Below are 18,535 nucleotides of genomic sequence, written 5' to 3' on the forward strand. Positions count from 1 at the left end.
ATACTTCACAAAAGGATGCTCCAATCCTAACCCCCCCCCCCCCCCCCCCCTTTTTCTTTTCCTATTACTTTTCCATTTTTTCCCTTCCAACCAAACATAGTGGCAGTGTCAATGGCCATTCAACTGGATTAAGGAGCATCCATCCTGTTCTCAAATTATTTTCATGTAACAAGACAATCCTTTAGATAACAACAAGAGGGTGACACAAAAGCATACAACTTCATTCATTTCTACTGAAACATATATATATATATACTCGCAGTGCATAAAGCAAGTACTAGGTAGATGCATTTAGTGCTAGAAATAGAAAACTGAACAGAGGCAAGAAAAGGAAACATGAACTATGGAGATAAAGGCCAACCATATAATCCGGCATCCTCATTTCCTTCATAAAACCTTAGCTCAAGCTCTTCCAGCCTTTGCTCATCATCCCACATCCCATCATAACTATCATCGTCATCATCATCATCATAATCTTCCATGTCGCCAGAAAAGATTTCCCAGGCGAAGTATTCAGAAGCATCTGAATATGCATCTGAATATTCAGAGCAATAATCTCCCCAGTCATTCATATCGTAATAATCCAATAAATGAGGCCCCACAACCTTCAATTTTGGGAATTTTTCTTGGAGGAAATTCCTATCAAATTTCACATCCCAGCATCCTGTCAAATTCAGAAACTCGAGCTCAGGGCAGCTTGAAAGGATCTTCAACACACTTTCAGTGTTTATAAGAAGATGGTAAGCCACCTCTAAATGCTTCAGCTTAGGCATTGTGCTAGCAATGGCCTGGGCCTCATCGTCTTGCAGAAGCTGGTTTGCTGAAGATGATAGCTCCACATTTCGGCACAAGCCCGAAAGCAATTTACAATTCTTTCCAATAGCCTCTAAAGCACGAGCACTGATTTCATTACAATGACTTACATCCAAGAAAGTGATTGTTGAAAGCCTTCCAGCAATCTGTTCAACAATTGAATCGCTTATTTCACTTCTTGGCGTCCGCAATGTCTGAAGGGATCCAGCACTTGCAAAATCAAGCAAAAAAAATAAAGAAGAAATACCAATGTTACTAAGTGTCATTAAAGGTCACTAATCCTAAGATGGAAAAAGCCAGTTCTTTGCCTTATCCAGTAATTGCAATTACAACAAGAAAGTTCCCCAGTTTGACATAACAACAAACCAATTAAGCATCAAAACAAGACCAGGTTTTCTCATCTGCAATTACAAAACCTAAATCCAAAAATAGACAAAAAAAAGGTCATCGAGATTACCAATTAGACTCTCTGTGTTCGACAACTACAAGCAGATTACAAGATTCTATAACAAGTTCAGCGATGGAATATGAAGACTGAAACAAAGGAAGAACAGGAATGAGTCTAGTTCAGCTTACTGATCTGCGAGGAACGGAAAAATAGCATCACTGGGGATGCCACTAACACAGAGCTTGCGGAGGGAACCACAGCTTCGAGCAATTAACATTCTAAGCATGCGATCAATGTGGTGAGGCTGGCGCTTATTGCTCCATTCCTCAATGTCAATCTCTTGCCAACAGTAAGGCCCTGAAACTGCTCTGTTCCATGATTTGCAAACCCTTGGGACCACTGTCAGTATCTCTTGCAAAGAAAGATTTCTAAAGATTAGCCCAAGTGCATCAGGTATCAGCTCATCCCAACAGCGATACTCACTCCCATCTTCCATTTTTACTGCCACCGCACATAATCCAAGGTCAGAAACTCAAATAGAAAAGTCCTAGTCTCTCACGAAAGTTTCATTTATAGGAATGTCATAATTTACACGGAAAATGTGCAGAATTCAAGAATCTAAAGCGCATAAGCAAGAGATCTGCAGTAATAAAAAAAATTAATTTTCACTAATAAATGGTAAATGGTAAAAGATGTGTTATTTTCAGTATCCACAAAAAGAACAAGAATTTGACAATCATAGAAGTAGACAGATAGAGTACAAGCAAAGAGATAAGATCAGATAAGAGAAGGAGCAGCAAATTACCAAAAATGAGAAGAAGAGAAAAAGGGAGATAAATAACCATTCAACATCAGTATAACAAATAAAGAAATCAGGCCAACAATATCTTTTAATTTATTTTCCGATAATAACAAAGTCTGTACCAAAATATTGATAGAAATGAAAGAGAAAACTAAAAATAACTGATCTGAACAAAAAAAATCAAGAAATGAACAGTCAATCAATGAACAAACAAGAAATCCACTAAGAACCTTTTGACAGATCCCTACAACTACAGAGGAAAACTGCTTAGAAACATCATTTGCATGTAAAGTTTGCATGGTTAAAACGCATGACAAGTAGAAAAGAAGAGAAAATCGCATGTTTCCAAATCCTCTGAAATCAAGAACAGCGAAAGACAGAAAACAAAAGATTAGCAGAGTTGGATTTTCTTGCTTTTTAAAGCTTCCCCAAAGAAAGAAAGAAAGAGAAAGAAAGTAAAATGAAATCTAAATAGATTTGCAAATACATACACCTGCAGAAAAAAAAAAAGGAAAAGAAATGGGTATTCTTTTTCTTCTTAGAAGAAAGATTTTGTTTTCTTTGGGATTTGGATTTCTGAAACAGACTCACCGGTTTATCCGCCACAAACACAGGGAAGAAAAAGAAAAACCAGAAAGAAAGAGAGAGAGAGAAAGAAGAAGAACGAGACGGGGTAAAAAAAGAAAGCAGGAAAGCTACAAAATTTAGTAGAGTCCCATCCACCCACCTAACTGAACAGCATCAATGCAATGCAAGCAACAAAGAGCAAAAACCCAACAGTAAAAACAAAGGGTTAAAAAAGAAGCAAGAAAGAGAGAGATATAGATATGTATGTAAGTATGCCTATGTAATGTACATGAAAAGAATATATACACACACACACTTTTTTTAAGGAAATAATAAAAAGAAAATCAAGAAAATGAATCAGAGGAGAAGAGAATGACACAATAAATGAAAGCTTTTTATTTTATTATTCGTTCTTGAACTCGGAAGTGTCAATCTCATGCCAATGACAGTTGTATCAAGGGCTCTGGTTAGCCATTAGATTGATTGTTACAATTTCCAAATGGGCCTCGTGCAAAGGGTCACCACCGACAACACGGAGGATTTTTGAACAAGATTGGTTTAGGCCCATTAATGTAGTGTTGGACCAAGAACCGAGCTTTTCTGTTTCAACATTGCACTTGGAATTTCAGGTCCCAATGCAACCTGCATCATCTGACTCCCATTAACTTGTTTATGTATGGCTTCATCAATTGACCATAAAATTGTTGATTCGTCAATCAGTTTATATCATCCGTCAATAATTAATACTTTCTTTGTTCTGTACTAATTAATATTTTATTTAAATTAAAAAAATATTTAATATGCTTAATTATATAAAATAACTAGACTAAATTACTCTTTTATAAATATTACAAAATTTATTACATTTATTCTAATAAAAAAATAAAAAGAATTTAAATATGAAAATAGGAGATAGTTAGAATTTTTAATTTGAAAAAAAAAAACAATTAGTATGAAAGAACTCTTTAAAAAAAGATTAATAAGTATTAATTAGTTAAATATTAAGTAGACGTGGGTTGAGTGTAACAATCACTTTTTCAACCTGAAGAATAAAAGGAAAAATTAAAAGAAAACCATTAAACAATTGTTTTTTGGGTGAAATTGTTTTCTGCAACTGACTCAACCACCATCCATAAAAAGTTAGTACTTCAAGCTTCTCTTTAATGCAAGAGCATTTAGTGTCAATTAATTAAATTAGAGTGCAAAATTGCTGCAGGGTACAAGAGCTAGACAGTACTTGTGTGTTTTCTTTAGATTGATATGATTGTAGTTGGGACCATCAGGCTCAATTTTCTTTTATGCCAACATCATGTCATGTAGAAAGTGATTTGGAATTTGATCCCATCTTGAAAATTCTGGCACCTAAAGCAAAAGGCAATCATACTATAAATTATTGTGAATGTTATTGAAGTATTGTTCAGTGCAATGTTTATATATATACCCTCCTAGTACCTTTTTGTGAACTTTCAAAATACAGAAGAAATGTGTAAAGTCTTCTCTGAAGGAAATGTATATTTTTTCAGTTTTCTGTCTGAAATTCTTTATTGTCATTTTGGGTTTCTTTTTTTTTTCTTTCTAGTGTATGTTGAAAGTTTGACCTCAGCTGTTCTAATAATATTTATGAATTCAGATTTGATATTTTTCACTGACTAAGCAATAAAGGAAGCAAATAATAAGTCAAGTGATGAACAGCGGTTTGCTATTATTTATTTCATTAAAAATCACTGATGAGGAAGATGAGCAATAAAGCCTCAAGTGGTGAAAAATGGAAAAGGACTAGAAAGATAATGGAGGTAATTTTCTACACGAAAGAAACTCCAAACTGTTGCTTCTGCTTCTGTTTAAGTTTGGACAGTGGGGGCAGAGAGTCCCAGTTTTTGCAGAAACTCAGAGCAGAGAGCTACAGATGGACAGTAAAAGCTGACAGACTAATAGAGGGGTTTAGTCCTTGTATATTCTACTTGCTGTTAAAGGGTTAAAAAAAGAATTTTCCTTTAAAATATAAAATAAAATCTGTCATTTGTTTAAAATCTTCTTCGGCCTAGCAAATTCGCCCACTTCTCCTGCATCCTTTAAAGATACAATATAAAGCCCCATCAGCAGAGAATTTACAATCACTGGAAGCAAATGGGATCGCAACAACACTTTTTATCTTCAATTCTCGATTGACACTTGGAATGACTTGATCTGACCATATTTTTTCGATCCTTTTGGACATTAAAATTTTATTGCAAATTAAGCCGTCAAATAGACGCAATGACAGCCAAAAGTTAACACATCAAGAAACAATTCCTTCCTTTCCAGCGAATTGAAAGTTAGATACCCTACACCAATGATATAATCCATAACATTATAAATGGCTACCAACCAGTAAAAGACGCATATTGAAGCGTTACAATGGCCTTCAGCATTTGCTTCCATTTCTCATCGTGCTGTTGAATAATCTTATTTAATGATCCTGCCGAACAAATGGTCGTGAAAGCCAACTCCTTTAAAACAGCAAGTCCTATGGGCATATCGGTACTGTTCATTATAATGCTTGGCGCAGCATTCCACTTTGATTACCATATCAGTTTGGCCTCACAACCATGGGAAGAAAACCCATGCCCACTTGTTCAACTATTTGCTCTACCAAAAGATAGAATTTCATTCCATCAACCATTCAAAATAATTGTACTATCACAAATGCAAGTCAAAACAAAAAGGCAGGCGCACTGCATCTGCTTGGCCAGTTTAAAGTGGCAGGAAAAACTTCAAATGCATTCTAAAGTAACAAGTTTATCATATTTCCAAATTTGGCGACCAGCAACTGCAGTGCAACGACACTAGGTAAGATCAAGTAACAAATGATTTCTTTGGATTTTGTAGCATATGTTCCTATAGAGCTGATAATCAGATACTACTCCCTGGAAGAAAGGAAATATAACAAAATATCAGTTAATAAATCAATAGTAAGATCTGCTACAATTAAAGGACAACAAAAGCACCTATTATAACAGATCATTAGCCAATCAGATTAAAATGTAGCATTAAAAAATGCTTCCAATGATGAGTTGTTGAGTATGTAAATACATCAACCTAATCATGATAATGCAGTCACAGCAAAAACACATGAAACATGATCCTTGTCATAGAACCAGAGAACAACAATCAAAAGGCCATTTAATTTCTTTTAAAAGGAAAAAGAAATAACAATCATGGGGTTGCTAAGTTAAGCAAAACCCGCTCCTCTGAATGGTACTATTTTGTCCACCGGATCTTGACATATATACTCAACATGCCTATGACTTACCATGCAGGTAAACAATCTTCAAGGATATCTATCCAGAGATTAAAAATTTGTTAATAATAAATGTAAGAATGGCACTGGGACAATGCAGGGCAATATAAATAATTATTGGGGAAGGTGGGGGCAGAAACATTATAGACAGGGTGAGAAATCCCTATTCGGAACATATTCCCAGTTTGGTAAGATCGGTATTTTGCCATCTTCATATAAATGGGCAACTCCAATATCAACCCGCAATGATTAGCAGAACATTCATGACCTTGCTCTTATAAACCAGAAGCTTGGCATCTAGGCTTATAAGTGGTATTTGGCAGAATAATATCCACTGAAAAAGCTAATCCACAAATATTAACTAACAATATCTAAGGCCAAGTTAAACTAACTATTAGAGCCTCAAAGATTACTTGTGTTGTTCAAAGCTCCAAGCAAAGAGACATAAGACTAATGAAAGATGCTTTCCTAGCGCATAGAAACCAAAGGCATTACAACAAGCTGATTATCAGAGCTTTAGATTGCCCATGATGCCCCAAGCAAGAAAGAGAGGTTTCAACTATATGATAGTAGATGACGTGGACTGAAATGTGACAAAAGATCATGTACCACTTGCTGTGTGGTGCTGCATACAAGGCAACTCAATTCCATGCCTCAACAAAAATCAGTCAATAGGTCACTGAAAACTGATGTAGAGAGTACTAAAGTTATCGAGCAAAACTTGACTCTTGATTGCCCTACGACACGAGTTAAGGCTGAAGGTAGACTATTAGGGAACCAAGCAGGAGTATAATCTCTATTCTAGTGTTCTGAAAAAACAAGGGGCAGATTTTACAATCAAATGGGATAATTGGAAACTGAAAATAGAGATAGTTTAAAATATCTCAAGTATTACACATATCTAAGCAGAGAAACAGAATTCCATTTGATATATGCCTAATGAAGTCGCATAGTATTGTAGTTAACCTTAAAAGTCTTTGATTTGGAGGTTTGGGCATGTAAATTTCACTCTGGTAACTCAATAAAATTACTTTGTATAGGACGATAAAAGCTAGAGGCATCTTTAATGGGGCAGCCTAGACATCGGATATACAGTAGAAAAACTGAAACCTTTCTACTCTACAATGGGATTATCAGTTCCTCCTCAATGTGTTTAGCTTTTCTGAAATGATAACAGCGAGACAAGCTACGAAAAGGAAAGAAAAATGAATACATTCAGTCACTAAAAATATATACTTGACCATACATCTAATGTATCAAGCTCTAGCAAATGATATCACAAATAAACACAAGCACATAGTCATCAATCCTGAGGTTATAAACACTCACCATCCACAAATGTAAGAAAATTGCACATGAGCAGCAATTAACAGATGATGAATTCCACAAACCAAGTGTAGTAATAAAGTTAAGTATACTGCTAAGTAATCAAATATGTCAAGCATCAATTTATAGAAAACCTTACTCTATCACTATCACTAATAGAAAGACAATGCAGCAAAGAATTGCACTAAAATTGCGGAAATAAAACCAAATTGAACACACTAATTCAATTACTCGCAAAACACTACAAAAAGAAAAAAAAGGAAGCAGCAGAAAAAAAAAAAATCACATACCACTTAATGAGCCAACCAAATAGAAAATGCTGCATGATAGGCACTTTCTCCAAAACTTCAGCTTTATACATTTTAAGCAACCCACTGTTCACCTTGTTCCAATTAGGCACACCACTAATATCGTCCAGCAAAGGTGAATGCTCAGCAAACAAACCTTTTTTAACCTTTCTAATAAACACAATACAAGAAAGATACATATACTCATTGGAAAAATTCTCCAAAATATCCTCATTGTGAATTGACTTAGGTTTCATATACCTATGGTCAATCAACTGCGACGAACCAAATATAAACGGCAAGAAATGATAATCATCTAACCCCCAAACACCATGCGAACCGGCAGGCTCTAAGGAATAAACCAATTGTAATTTCCTCATTAAATCAAGATACTTAACGAACACCCTAGCAACCACAGCTTGGTAATCCTCTTCTTTAATCATTCCCATTCTTGCTAAACAGTATAAAAATGCAGCGAAGTTCGTTTCATGACCAGTACCGTAATCAATCCTACTCGAATTACCAAAACTATCAGTGAAATAAGGAATAATCTCGACCGTTGATTGTTTAAGGTCATCAGGTAAAAATTGCAGCATTAATGACTCGCTACTTTCCTCTAAACGGTTATGCCAGGTACGGTACGAAACGTTGCCATAACGGGCAGATTGTTGGACAGGAGGGATTTGGTCAATCCAGAGAATTAGGGTTTCGAGAATGGAAAGTAATGTGTTTATAGTGAGTGATTGATGACAGGGATAGGAGATTTTGTGGCCGCGGATGGATTCGGAGAGAGCGACAATAAATCCAAGGAAGTTTTGGCAGGAGACGGAATTGTGGAAGTGGCGTATATCTTCAGGGGTTTGGATTTTTTTGGAGGGGATTTGAAAGTTGTAAGGAGGTGAAATGGGTAGAACCTTTTGGGATTGAGGGACGGGAGCGAGGATTATGGCTTGGGTATTGTTGTTCGGAGGGAGATTTATAGCTGGGGATCGTATTGGACGGTATGTTGGAGGCGGGGACATTGAAGGAAATGAGGTTTGGGGTGGCGGAGGGTAAGTTGTTGGACCGCCGCATTTGACGCAAGTGGTGGTGCATGATGACGGTGACGAGGAGGTGGACGACTCTTGATTGTGGTGGCGATGGCCTTGGGGATCTTCCATGTTGGTGGTTTTTGGCGGAGAGGAAAGAAGAGGTAAGGAGTTTTCTTCTTTCTACTGTCCAGAAAAGGGCATTGCTCTAGTGAGCTGTGACGACGTGGAGGGGATTTGGGTTCTCCATTCGGGCTACCACCTACAAAACTTGAATTGTAAAATACAGGAATTTTGAAGGTTTGATTAGGGTGGACTTAACATGGGCCTCATGGTTGCAGGAAGTGGAAGCCCATAAATGATTGAGATATGTATATACTAAACTAATAAATAATTAATATATATTTATTATTTTTAAATAATTTAATATTAAAATGCAGTGTATACAGGTAAAAATTATTCATTTTTTATACCCGTAGAATTCTCCGTTATGCAGTGCGAGTAAGGGACCTTTCCTTTCTGTTTAGTTTGTTTTTTATTCTTTTTCATGTCCAGTAGTTTAACTCCCTTATTGAAGCTTTTCGTTTGCTTGGATTTTCATCTATCAAAAGACTTGTCATGATTTCTTAAGTGAGAGACAACACCACCCGCTAAAGAAAAAGTAAATCAAACTTCAAGATGATGTTAAAGGACCTTTTTCTTGCTTAACACTTTCATGGTGGTTTTGAAGGCTTTTTCTCCTTCAATTTATTTGCTTTTAGGCATTGGTGGGGCGTGTTGGCAAGTAATAACTGGAGGCATGTGCGAAGCATAATAAATTGCGTACTGAAGACCTACACATTAAGGTTCTAGTGCTTGTAGTTTATCTTTGAGGTTTTCCTTCTTAAGCTCGAACGTATAATGGTTTTAATTTATGTATCTGTTTCTGGTATGAGATTAAACATTATATATCGAACCAGAAAAGACTTAACTACCATTAAGCCAAAATTCACTGGCCATGTGTTCCTTTGCTGCTGTTGGTAAGATGTCATTTCTGTTTCTAATGCTGTATTCAGGGGATTAAAATATATCACCACAATTAACAGATTAGTTAAAAGAATTATAAGGTTGTGTTTGTTGGTGCATTTCTTTATAAGGTACTCAGAAGAAGTTTAAACTTTTTAATTATTAAAAACAGTACTCAACATTCTACAATAGCATCCAAAAAAGTATCACCAGCTACGTTTCTGCTCGATATCTACATCTAAAGTACATATAGATACAACACAAAACTTGAAACTTTTGAGGGTTTTTTTGTATATATATCTTTTTATTTTTTCAGTTATTCACTCGAGGGTTTTGCAGGTGGAGGATTGTGGGTCCCACATAGCAGGTACCAGGTATTTCCGCCCATTGATTCCGAACGCATTGTAACTAGCTCCTGTCGTTTTATCCACCAGAACCTCCCCTGGATATCCCGGGTACGCTCCTTTCCCAAATATACCCGTGCACGCGGTAACTGCCTCCTGCGGCGCGTTAACATCGCCCTGGAAATAACCGTTTTTAAACGGATTCGTCACTGTTCCCGCCAAAACCGTGGCCACATTTATAACCATACCGTCAATTCCTACGTCACCGTTAGGAGCAACCAAAGCAGGATTCTGCGGTCCATAAATCGGCTGATGAAAAGGCCACGCGCACTGACCAGGACACTGTCTCACTGAATTACCAACCCAAGCATAAGCAAACTTTCCCTTATTATCCTGACCCGACCCATGAGTCCCGCACCGACTCATACAAAACCCTTCGATCGCCACATCATCAGAGGTAAAAATAAAATTGATTGGATTTTTACCGCGAGCACCAGCTTTGGAGGCCAAAACAGGGAGCTGAGCCAATTTGAGTGATTTACCAAGAGAGTAATTCTCATCAAGAACTTGGTTCCCTATGGCGACGGTGCAAGGACCTCCTCTGTACTTCCCAGTAGTTTCCCACCAGGAAGAAACAGAAGGTGATGGAGTTTTAACAGAATTGAGAGAGTTAAGAAAATCAACGATAATGGAGCGCTGAATGTGAGAGAAGTTGCCATACCAAAGGAGATTAAGGGCAACGTTGCCTTTAAGTAGAGGGCCGTTGTGGTACTTAAGAACCAGAGGCTGTTCTTGAACTAAAGCTGTGAGTTTTCTTGTAGTGGCTAGGGTAGGGTTGCAGGTCAAGAATATCAAAAGAAGAGAAGAGAAAATGGTGAGACTGAAACCGTAAAAAGAAGCCATTGAGTGAGTGTTTGTGTTGGAAGTGATGAAATGAAGTGAAGAGAAGGGTATTTATAGGGTGATAAAAATGGGTACAGCTGGAAGTGGAGAGATGGAGCATGAAGGGTTTAATTTAGTATGGTACCAATGGTGACGCGTGGAGTTGACTTGGTGGGTGTCAAAGAGGCATACTGGTGGAGTTTGGTAATGGCGTAGGGATTGTATATTAAGGGTAGGGAGTGTCCTGGGAAGGGACCTACTCAGTTTGTGTTTTGATCTCATCCATTACGAGGTTTTCTGATTTTGCAATAACCACGCACTGGCCCTTGCTCTTGGAACTTTCCTTTCTCTACCTTATTTCTTGTGACCGATTCATGAATCTAGCTGATGCTTAGTATTGTTCTTCCTATCTTAAACGTTAATAGAATAAATGGGTTTAGATCATATATTTCAACTTGAAAATTAAAAAAAAAAATACACCATCCGCATTCCAATGAGAAACCTACTCTATTTTCTGGTTTCCAAAAACTTGTAGTATATGTATAATATAGGTTGCACCAAAATGAAAAATGAGACAAGATATGGTATAACACCAATACATATATTAAAAAATATTAATGTTAGTAATAAAAATTAAATTTTATTAAAATAAAATAAGATATCCAATGAATAATTAAAAAATAATAAAAAATAATTTTTATATAATATATTTAGAGCATGTTGAATAAAATCTTTATAGATAGTAAAAATTATCTAAATTTTTTAATATATTTACATATTAAAATTAAAATTCAAACTTTAGTTAAATTAGAGAGTTATTATCATCTTATCTATAAGCTATGAGTAGAAAACATATTTAAAATTCACGAGTTATATTTAAAAATTTTTAATGTATGAAATGTATCCGGGCAGAAATGTAGCTCAATTTGAAATTTTTATGCAAATCTTGTGTATAATTATGTATAGATAATTTAGAAATAGGTTTGAGAAATGATTGCTAAATGCTATGCAAATTAAAGTTAGCCGACCTAGCAACTTGTCAACTAAAACTAATGGCAAAGATTAAGTTTGATAGTTGTTGGACGCGAAGCTGTGGCCATTGGCCAATTGCAAAAAGTCAAAAAAGGGGTCAGAAGAGTAATGTTCACTGACTTTGCTCGAAGAAGATAACACGTCTCAATAGTCCCATTATTATTTCCCTAATACTAACAGCTCCATAATTAATGTTATTAACTTCATATACAACTGTCTTTGCCATACCAATTGAGATTGCCTCTCTCATGCCATGCACTCTCGAAAGTAAAATTGTAATCAATTCAATTCAGACAGTCTCTTCCGACTGATAATTTCATCTTCCACACCAACTAAATGACTTCTCCCCATACATTGTACTGCAATTTTTCTTCCAATTTTACTTGAGTTGCACGTGTAATTTATTTCATTCCTAATAAGTTACTGCCTTAATAGAAAATATATCATAATTAGCTTATGAGATTTAAAATCATCAGGATATTTTAATATATTATGATTAGCTTTCCGTATTAATTATTTCGAGCGATGGGTACTAATGGATGAACAAGAAAATAAAGATCAGAATATTGTACACATTATATTATACCATAACCATATATAAGCAGCTGGTTTGGAACCCATTTAAAGAGAAAAAAAAGAGATAAAAATAGATTATTAATCAAGTAAAAAAATAACAATAGTAGTCATGGTATGTCTTTCCTTACTACAGACTCCATCCGGTGTCAGTTTTAATAAAATTACATTATCGCTACAGACTTTACCGTAGCATAATTCTCACATCTGTAGACATTAATTTCTAAGTATTATCATAAGGAAAGGGAGTCTACATTAACAAAGCTGATAATTGATCATTTATGCATCCTTTCTGCGATAACTTAGTGAAAAGGGCGTTAATGCATCGTTGCTTTGGCTTTTCGTTGCTACTGTTTTTATTTTATTGGGTACTGTATATTTGTGTGTATCTGCAGTATACAACTAGAATTTTTGTTGGCAAAGAGGCAGAAAATTACAAAAAGAGGAAAAAAGAATCAATATTAGCAGTAAAGCAACAAATTAATGGTGGGATCGACATAACAACAGTCGTAGCAATCCTTTTAGAGCATTTTATCCAACCAATGATAATATGTATGCATGAACGTAATCATACAGACTCGATTTGGATTAAAATTCAATTCTCTCCACGCAGTAATTTATTATCACTATGTGCATCTTGGTCCATGCAAAACAATAACATAATATAATTTTCTTTTTTTTGTATATGTATTTGCATTTTTGGAGTCACATGATGCTTGATTAAGGGGGAAAGAACAAATATAATACCTAAGTGATAAATTCACGACCATTATCCAAATTTTTTCTTTAATTATTAGATGTGCTGAGCGAGAGGGTGCAGGTGCTGGACAAGAATGTTGTGTAATTTGTATATGTGATAAAATTCTGGGTTCTTTCCATGAAGCTGTTTGATATATATATATAAGATTTTTTGTATTGAGAAAACTACTCTAACGGTTGCCTAACAGCTCTTTCTGTTATGGGTATGGGTTGAAGTGACCTTTCCTGCAAAGCTGGAAAGGTTGCTCTTTTTTATCCTGAGGACTGTGATGACAGGTCTGCACAAGCAACCTATCTTGTGCAGCCACTGAGTCCTTTTGAGTTGCTGACTTTCTTCCTTTTCCAACACTCCCCCTCAAGGTGGGTTCGAATAAGTTGATTGAACCCATCTTGTTGAGGATTGAATGATGATTTTGCTTGTCCAGAGCCTTAGTGAATATGTCTGCCAGTTGATCTTGACTTCTGACATAAGGAGTCTAATTTCTCCTTTTTGAACCTTTTTCCTTATGAAGTGACAGTCAACTTCAATATATTTAGTACGTTCGTGGAATACTGGATTTGATGCTATGTGTCGAGCAACTTGGTTATCGCAGTGCATTTGCATTAGTTCTTTACTTTCAATTTTCATATCTCTGAGGACTTGTTTGATCCAAATAAGTTCGCTTGCAGTAGATGCCGTTGCACGATATTCAGCTTCAGCGCTTGATCTGGCCACTACGCTTTGTTTTTTACTTTTCCAAGTTACCAAGTTACCTCCTACAAAGACACAGTACCCTGTTGTAGACTTCCTGTCACAGCTTTCAGCCCAATTTGCATCAAAGAAACCAACTATATTAGAAGTATTGTTCTTCTTCATCCAGATTCCTTGCTCGGGAGTTCCTTTGAGATATCTGAGAATCCGATCTATATCTTCTAGGTGGCTGGTGCGAGGAGCATGCATGAATTGGCTCACCATACTAACTGCAAAAGAAATGTCAGGCCTAGTGACAGTAAGATAAATAAGTTTTCCTACTAAGCGCTGATAATGCCCTATGTTTGTTAAGGGTTCTCCATTTTCTAAATTAAGTTTAATTTTAGTTTCTATAGGAGTGGTAGCAGGTTTAACATCTATTTTTCCAGTTTCTTTCAAAAGATTAAGGGTATATTTCCTTTGAGATAGGAATAAGCCTTTGCTAGATTTTGCCATTTCTATGCCTAAAAAGTATGACAGCTGACCAAGATCTTTGATGTCGAATTCCTTTTTTAGACTTTGTTTGACATTTTCTATCCCTTGATTATCATTCCCTGTTATTATGATATCATCAACATACACCAAAATAATAATAATGTGATTGTGAGTGTTTTTCATAAACATAGAAGAATCAGATTCACACTTACTGAAGTTAATGCTTAATAGAAAACGATTGAGTTTGGCATACCATGCTCTCGGGGACTATTTTAGGCCATAGATAGCCTTCTTTAGCTTACATACCCGGGTAATATCTGAGGTTAACTTGTATCCAGGAGGAAGACTCATGTAAACTTCCTCATCTAAGTTGCCTTGTAGGAAGGCGTTCTTGACATCCATTTGGAATAGATTCCATCCATGATTGATTGCTATTGAGAGAAGGATTCTTACTGTATTCATTTTGGCCACTGGGGCAAATGTCTCTTGATAGTCCACTCCATAGGTTTGAGTGAAGCCTCGAGCTACGAGTCTGGCCTTGTATCGCTCAATGGTTCCATCACTATTGTATTTGATCTTGTATATCCATTTGCTTCCTACGGGTTTTTTATTGTAAGGAAGAGGAACAATACTCCAAGTATCATTTTTTTCTAGGACAAGGAGTTCTTCTTCCATAGCCTTACACCATTTAGGGGTCGGTGTTGGATTCGTAGAAATTAGTGGGTTCAGTGTGGTTTAAAATCTGGCAAAGATAGTTGCGATATTAATTAGATAAGACATTATAGCAAATGAACTTCTGAATTGGATATGTTACCGTATGAGACACATAGTCTTTAAATTTTACAGGCGGTCTGGATTGACGAGTGGATCTTCTCAAGGCAATTTCTTCGTCTTTTTGAGGTTGAGTTTCTCTCCCTGAAGGAAACAGAGGAGGGACTCGATGATCTTGATCGGGTAGCTAAGAGGTAAATCAGAGTTAAGCGGAAATAAAGTTTGACAAGGTTCGTGAGGAAAGTCAACATTGATAGGACTGATGAAGTAGGGATTAGTCTCGACAAAGGTGACGTCATGAGAAACATAGGTTTTGTGAGTCAAGGGGTCATAACATTTGTACCCTTTTTGAGTGGAGGAATATCCTAAGAAGAGAGTTTTGACAGAACTTTTATCGAGTTTATGTTGGCGTTTGACATGCACATAGCAGGTACAGCTAAATACCCTAAGGTGGCCAAAGTCTATTTTTCGGCCTTTGAGGATCTCCAGGGGGCTCATATTTTTTAGTATGACAGAGGGTAAACGATTTATGAGATAAGCGGCAGTTAAGAGGGCATCCGACCAAAATGCAGAAGGGACGTTATTTTGAAAAAGGAGAGTACGAGTGACATTGAGAAGATGTCTATTTTTACGTTCAGAAACGCCATTTTGCTCGGGTGTGTTAACACAAGTGGTTTGATGTATGATGCCATGATGCTTAAAAAAGGTGGAAAAATTTTGATTTACGTACTCCGTACCATTATCGGAGCGGAAAATTTTTAATTGTGCATTATATTGATTTTTGATGAAATTGAAAAAATCTTAAAAACGAGAGAAAACTTCATTTTTTCCTTTTAATAAATATATCCAGGTGGTACGAGAGTAATCATCAATAAAGGTGACAAAATAGCGAAAATGATTATAGGCAGTAACGGGGGCAGGTCCCCAAACATCCGAATGAATTAAATCAAATGCGTTTTCAGACACACTGGATGACAAGAAAAAAGGTAGACGCGTATGTTTTGAAAATTTACATACATCGCAATTGCTAGAATTGAAACTTGAACAAAGTAATTTATTTAAAACAATGTCTGAAGGATGCCCAAATCTTTGGTGCATTAACATAGCTTAGGAAGAATTAGCGGACACAAAATAGGCCTTGGGGGGGTTATGCAGATAGTAAAGACCATCGGCTAATTGACCTTCACCAATCGTCTTCCTGGAGATTCGATCCTGAAAAATGACCGAAGATGGTGAGAAAATAACATTACAGTTTAAGTCACGAGTAATTTTGCCAACAGATAAGAGATTAGATTTAAAGTCAGGTAAAAATAAAATATCATGAATATTGGAGTGAAATAATTTTGTGGTGCCATATCCTTGGATTTTGACTTTATTTCCATTGGCAACTGTCACATGCTGGGGATTCCTTAGAGAATTAATTTTGTGTAATTTTGTGAAATCCCAAGTCATATGATTTGTTGCTTCAGAGTCAATAATCCAGGCTTGATGACAAGAATTAATATTTTTTTGAACTAAATTTAAAATGGTTGGAACCGAACTTGTCCCATCAGGCTGGGAGGACCCAAACCCATAGGGTTGCTGAACCAAGGCCTGAAGCTGGGCTAGAATTTCTGTTAGGTGGGCTTGGTTGAACTGCAGGCTGGGCCGCTGGAGGGCTTAGGCTCGTTGGATGAGCCTGTTGTCCCAACTGAGATGGGCCGGACCCAGTGGAGTGGGCTTAGAAGCTAGTCGGGCCGGTCTCCATCTGGGTCGGGTCATCATGCCGCCGGGTCAACAGCTCGGGTTGAGTGTCGGGTCGGGTGGAGAGCCATTCGGACCCCATATAAATTTCTTCTTTTCTTAACCCTAGCCCCTCATTTGCTATATTGCATTTTCGGCTCTCACTTTCAGCATGAAGGCTTCAGGTTCCTCTCTTTTCTTCTCTCCCCCCTCGCCTTAAGTTGCCAGGGCCGACGCCTTCTCCTCCCCTCCGAGATGGTCTCATGTGCGGGTAGAGAAACCAGCATCCATCGCGGGAGTGACCCTGCCTTTGGCAGTGGTAACACCGAGCGATGATGCTAGGTCCTTCTTGTTGTCGGGACAAATCTCTTCGGGAGGCGTAGGCGTGGTTGTCACTGAGATTCAAAGGAGGGTTCATGGTATTTCTTCGTGTTTCTTCACGTTGGACACTAGCAATTACCTCATCGATCTTCGGAAGGTCAGTTGCAAGGAGGATCTGTGATCTCAAGCTTTCATAGCTTGAGTCCAGACCTCCAAGGTAAGTGTACACAAAATCCTGTTCTGATCTTTTTTGTATTTCATTTGGGTCGTTTGAAGGCGGAAGATAATTCTGCAACTCTTCCCACCTTGTAAGTATCTCTGTTGCATATTGAGTTGAGCTTTTTGTTCCCTGATTGATTTGGGATAACTCTTGTTTTAATTTGAATATGTGAGCAAAATTGTGTTGATGACCATAAAGGCTCTGCATTTTGTCCCAAATTATTTTTGATGATTCCATTAAGATGCAGAGACGAGAAATTTGAGGTTCCATAGTGTTTGTGAGCATTGACATGACCAAATGGTCAGATGTCTGCCACTCCTCTAACTTTTCGATCTCTTCTTCTGTTGGTGCTTCTGATCTTTGAGGCTTCGGCCTTTGCTTTGTCCCTGTGATATACCCCAGTTTTTTTCTGCCACTGAGGGCAATAAACACTGTTTTTGACCATTCGAAATAATTTGAGTTTCCCTTGAGTATGATGTTGGTTAACCTGTCATTTTGAGACATGGCTGATTAAAAAGGGATTTTTAGATAAGGGATTTTTAAAAAGGTTAAACCTGTTCTGATACCATGTGAAAAATGGAACAATGAAGAATGTTGTGTAATTTGTATATGTGATAAAATTCTGAGTTATTTACATGAAGCTGTTTGATATATATACAAGATTTGTTGTATTGAGAAAACTACTCTAACAGTTGCCTAACAGCTCTTTCATAGTATGAGTTGAAGTGACCTTTTTTGCAAAGCTGGAAAGGTTGCTCTTTTTTACCCCGAGGACTATGATGACAGGTCTGCACAAGCAACCTAGCTTGTGCAGCCTCTGAGTCCTTTTGAGTTTCTGACTTTCTTCCCTTTCCAACATTTTACAATGGTACATTTTAATTTATAATGCAAAGTTTGGCCAATTAATTAATGGAACTAATCAAGCAACCCACTAAAGTTAGAACCAAATAAGGGACTCGCGAGACTAAAAACTGCCAATAGTTTTAAGTCCCATTTTCACGATTTTGACAAACATGTTATGGACGGAAAGTCAAAGCACTAACACCAAAGCAGGAAAGAGTCGATTCCGTCGGAGGTGCACTAAGCAATATATGCACAGCGTCCATCAATAATGGATGGACGGTGCATGCTTCCTACCTTTTAAAATGATGAACATTGTACAAGTAAGAAAATAATATATATATATATATATATATATATATATATATATATATATATATATATATATATATAGTTTCTTTTGTATGGCT

The 18,535-nt window shown here is 36.8% G+C and overlaps 3 protein-coding genes across 5 annotated transcripts; all 3 read right to left on the bottom strand.

The window, feature by feature from the left end:
• Positions 1-200: 200 nt before the first annotated feature.
• On the bottom strand, positions 201-2,908 carry LOC8281675 (F-box protein FBW2). Of its 3 annotated transcripts, none has more exons than XM_048370762.1 (3): positions 2,731-2,908; positions 1,390-1,702; positions 201-1,023 (listed from the first exon to the last, which is right to left on the bottom strand). In XM_048370762.1, the coding sequence occupies exons 2-3, from the start codon at positions 1,695-1,697 to the stop codon at positions 342-344; spliced, it is 990 nt and encodes a 329-aa protein (XP_048226719.1). In that variant the 5' UTR covers positions 1,698-1,702; positions 2,731-2,908; the 3' UTR covers positions 201-341. The 3 variants fall into 3 exon arrangements, with proteins under 3 accessions (XP_048226719.1, XP_002513950.1, XP_015571570.1); XM_002513904.4 differs by having other exon boundaries at positions 2,595-2,735; XM_015716084.3 differs by lacking the exon at positions 2,731-2,908 and adding an exon at positions 2,234-2,482.
• Positions 2,909-4,840: 1,932 nt separating this feature from the next.
• Positions 4,841-8,811, bottom strand: LOC8281674 (serine/threonine-protein phosphatase 2A activator). The gene is made up of 2 exons (XM_015716119.3): positions 7,467-8,811; positions 4,841-5,476 (listed from the first exon to the last, which is right to left on the bottom strand). The coding sequence occupies exons 1-2, from the start codon at positions 8,621-8,623 to the stop codon at positions 5,470-5,472; spliced, it is 1,164 nt and encodes a 387-aa protein (XP_015571605.2). The 5' UTR covers positions 8,624-8,811; the 3' UTR covers positions 4,841-5,469.
• An 817-nt stretch (positions 8,812-9,628) lies between these two features.
• LOC8281673 (protein EXORDIUM-like 2) lies at positions 9,629-10,878 on the bottom strand. Its single transcript, XM_002513902.4, has one exon. It carries the CDS (start codon positions 10,741-10,743, stop codon positions 9,817-9,819), a length of 927 nt encoding a protein of 308 aa, XP_002513948.1. The 5' UTR covers positions 10,744-10,878; the 3' UTR covers positions 9,629-9,816.
• Positions 10,879-18,535: the final 7,657 nt, after the last annotated feature.

Source organism: Ricinus communis, chromosome 2 (genome assembly GCF_019578655.1).
Source record: "Ricinus communis isolate WT05 ecotype wild-type chromosome 2, ASM1957865v1, whole genome shotgun sequence".
Taxonomy (NCBI): domain Eukaryota; kingdom Viridiplantae; phylum Streptophyta; class Magnoliopsida; order Malpighiales; family Euphorbiaceae; genus Ricinus; species Ricinus communis.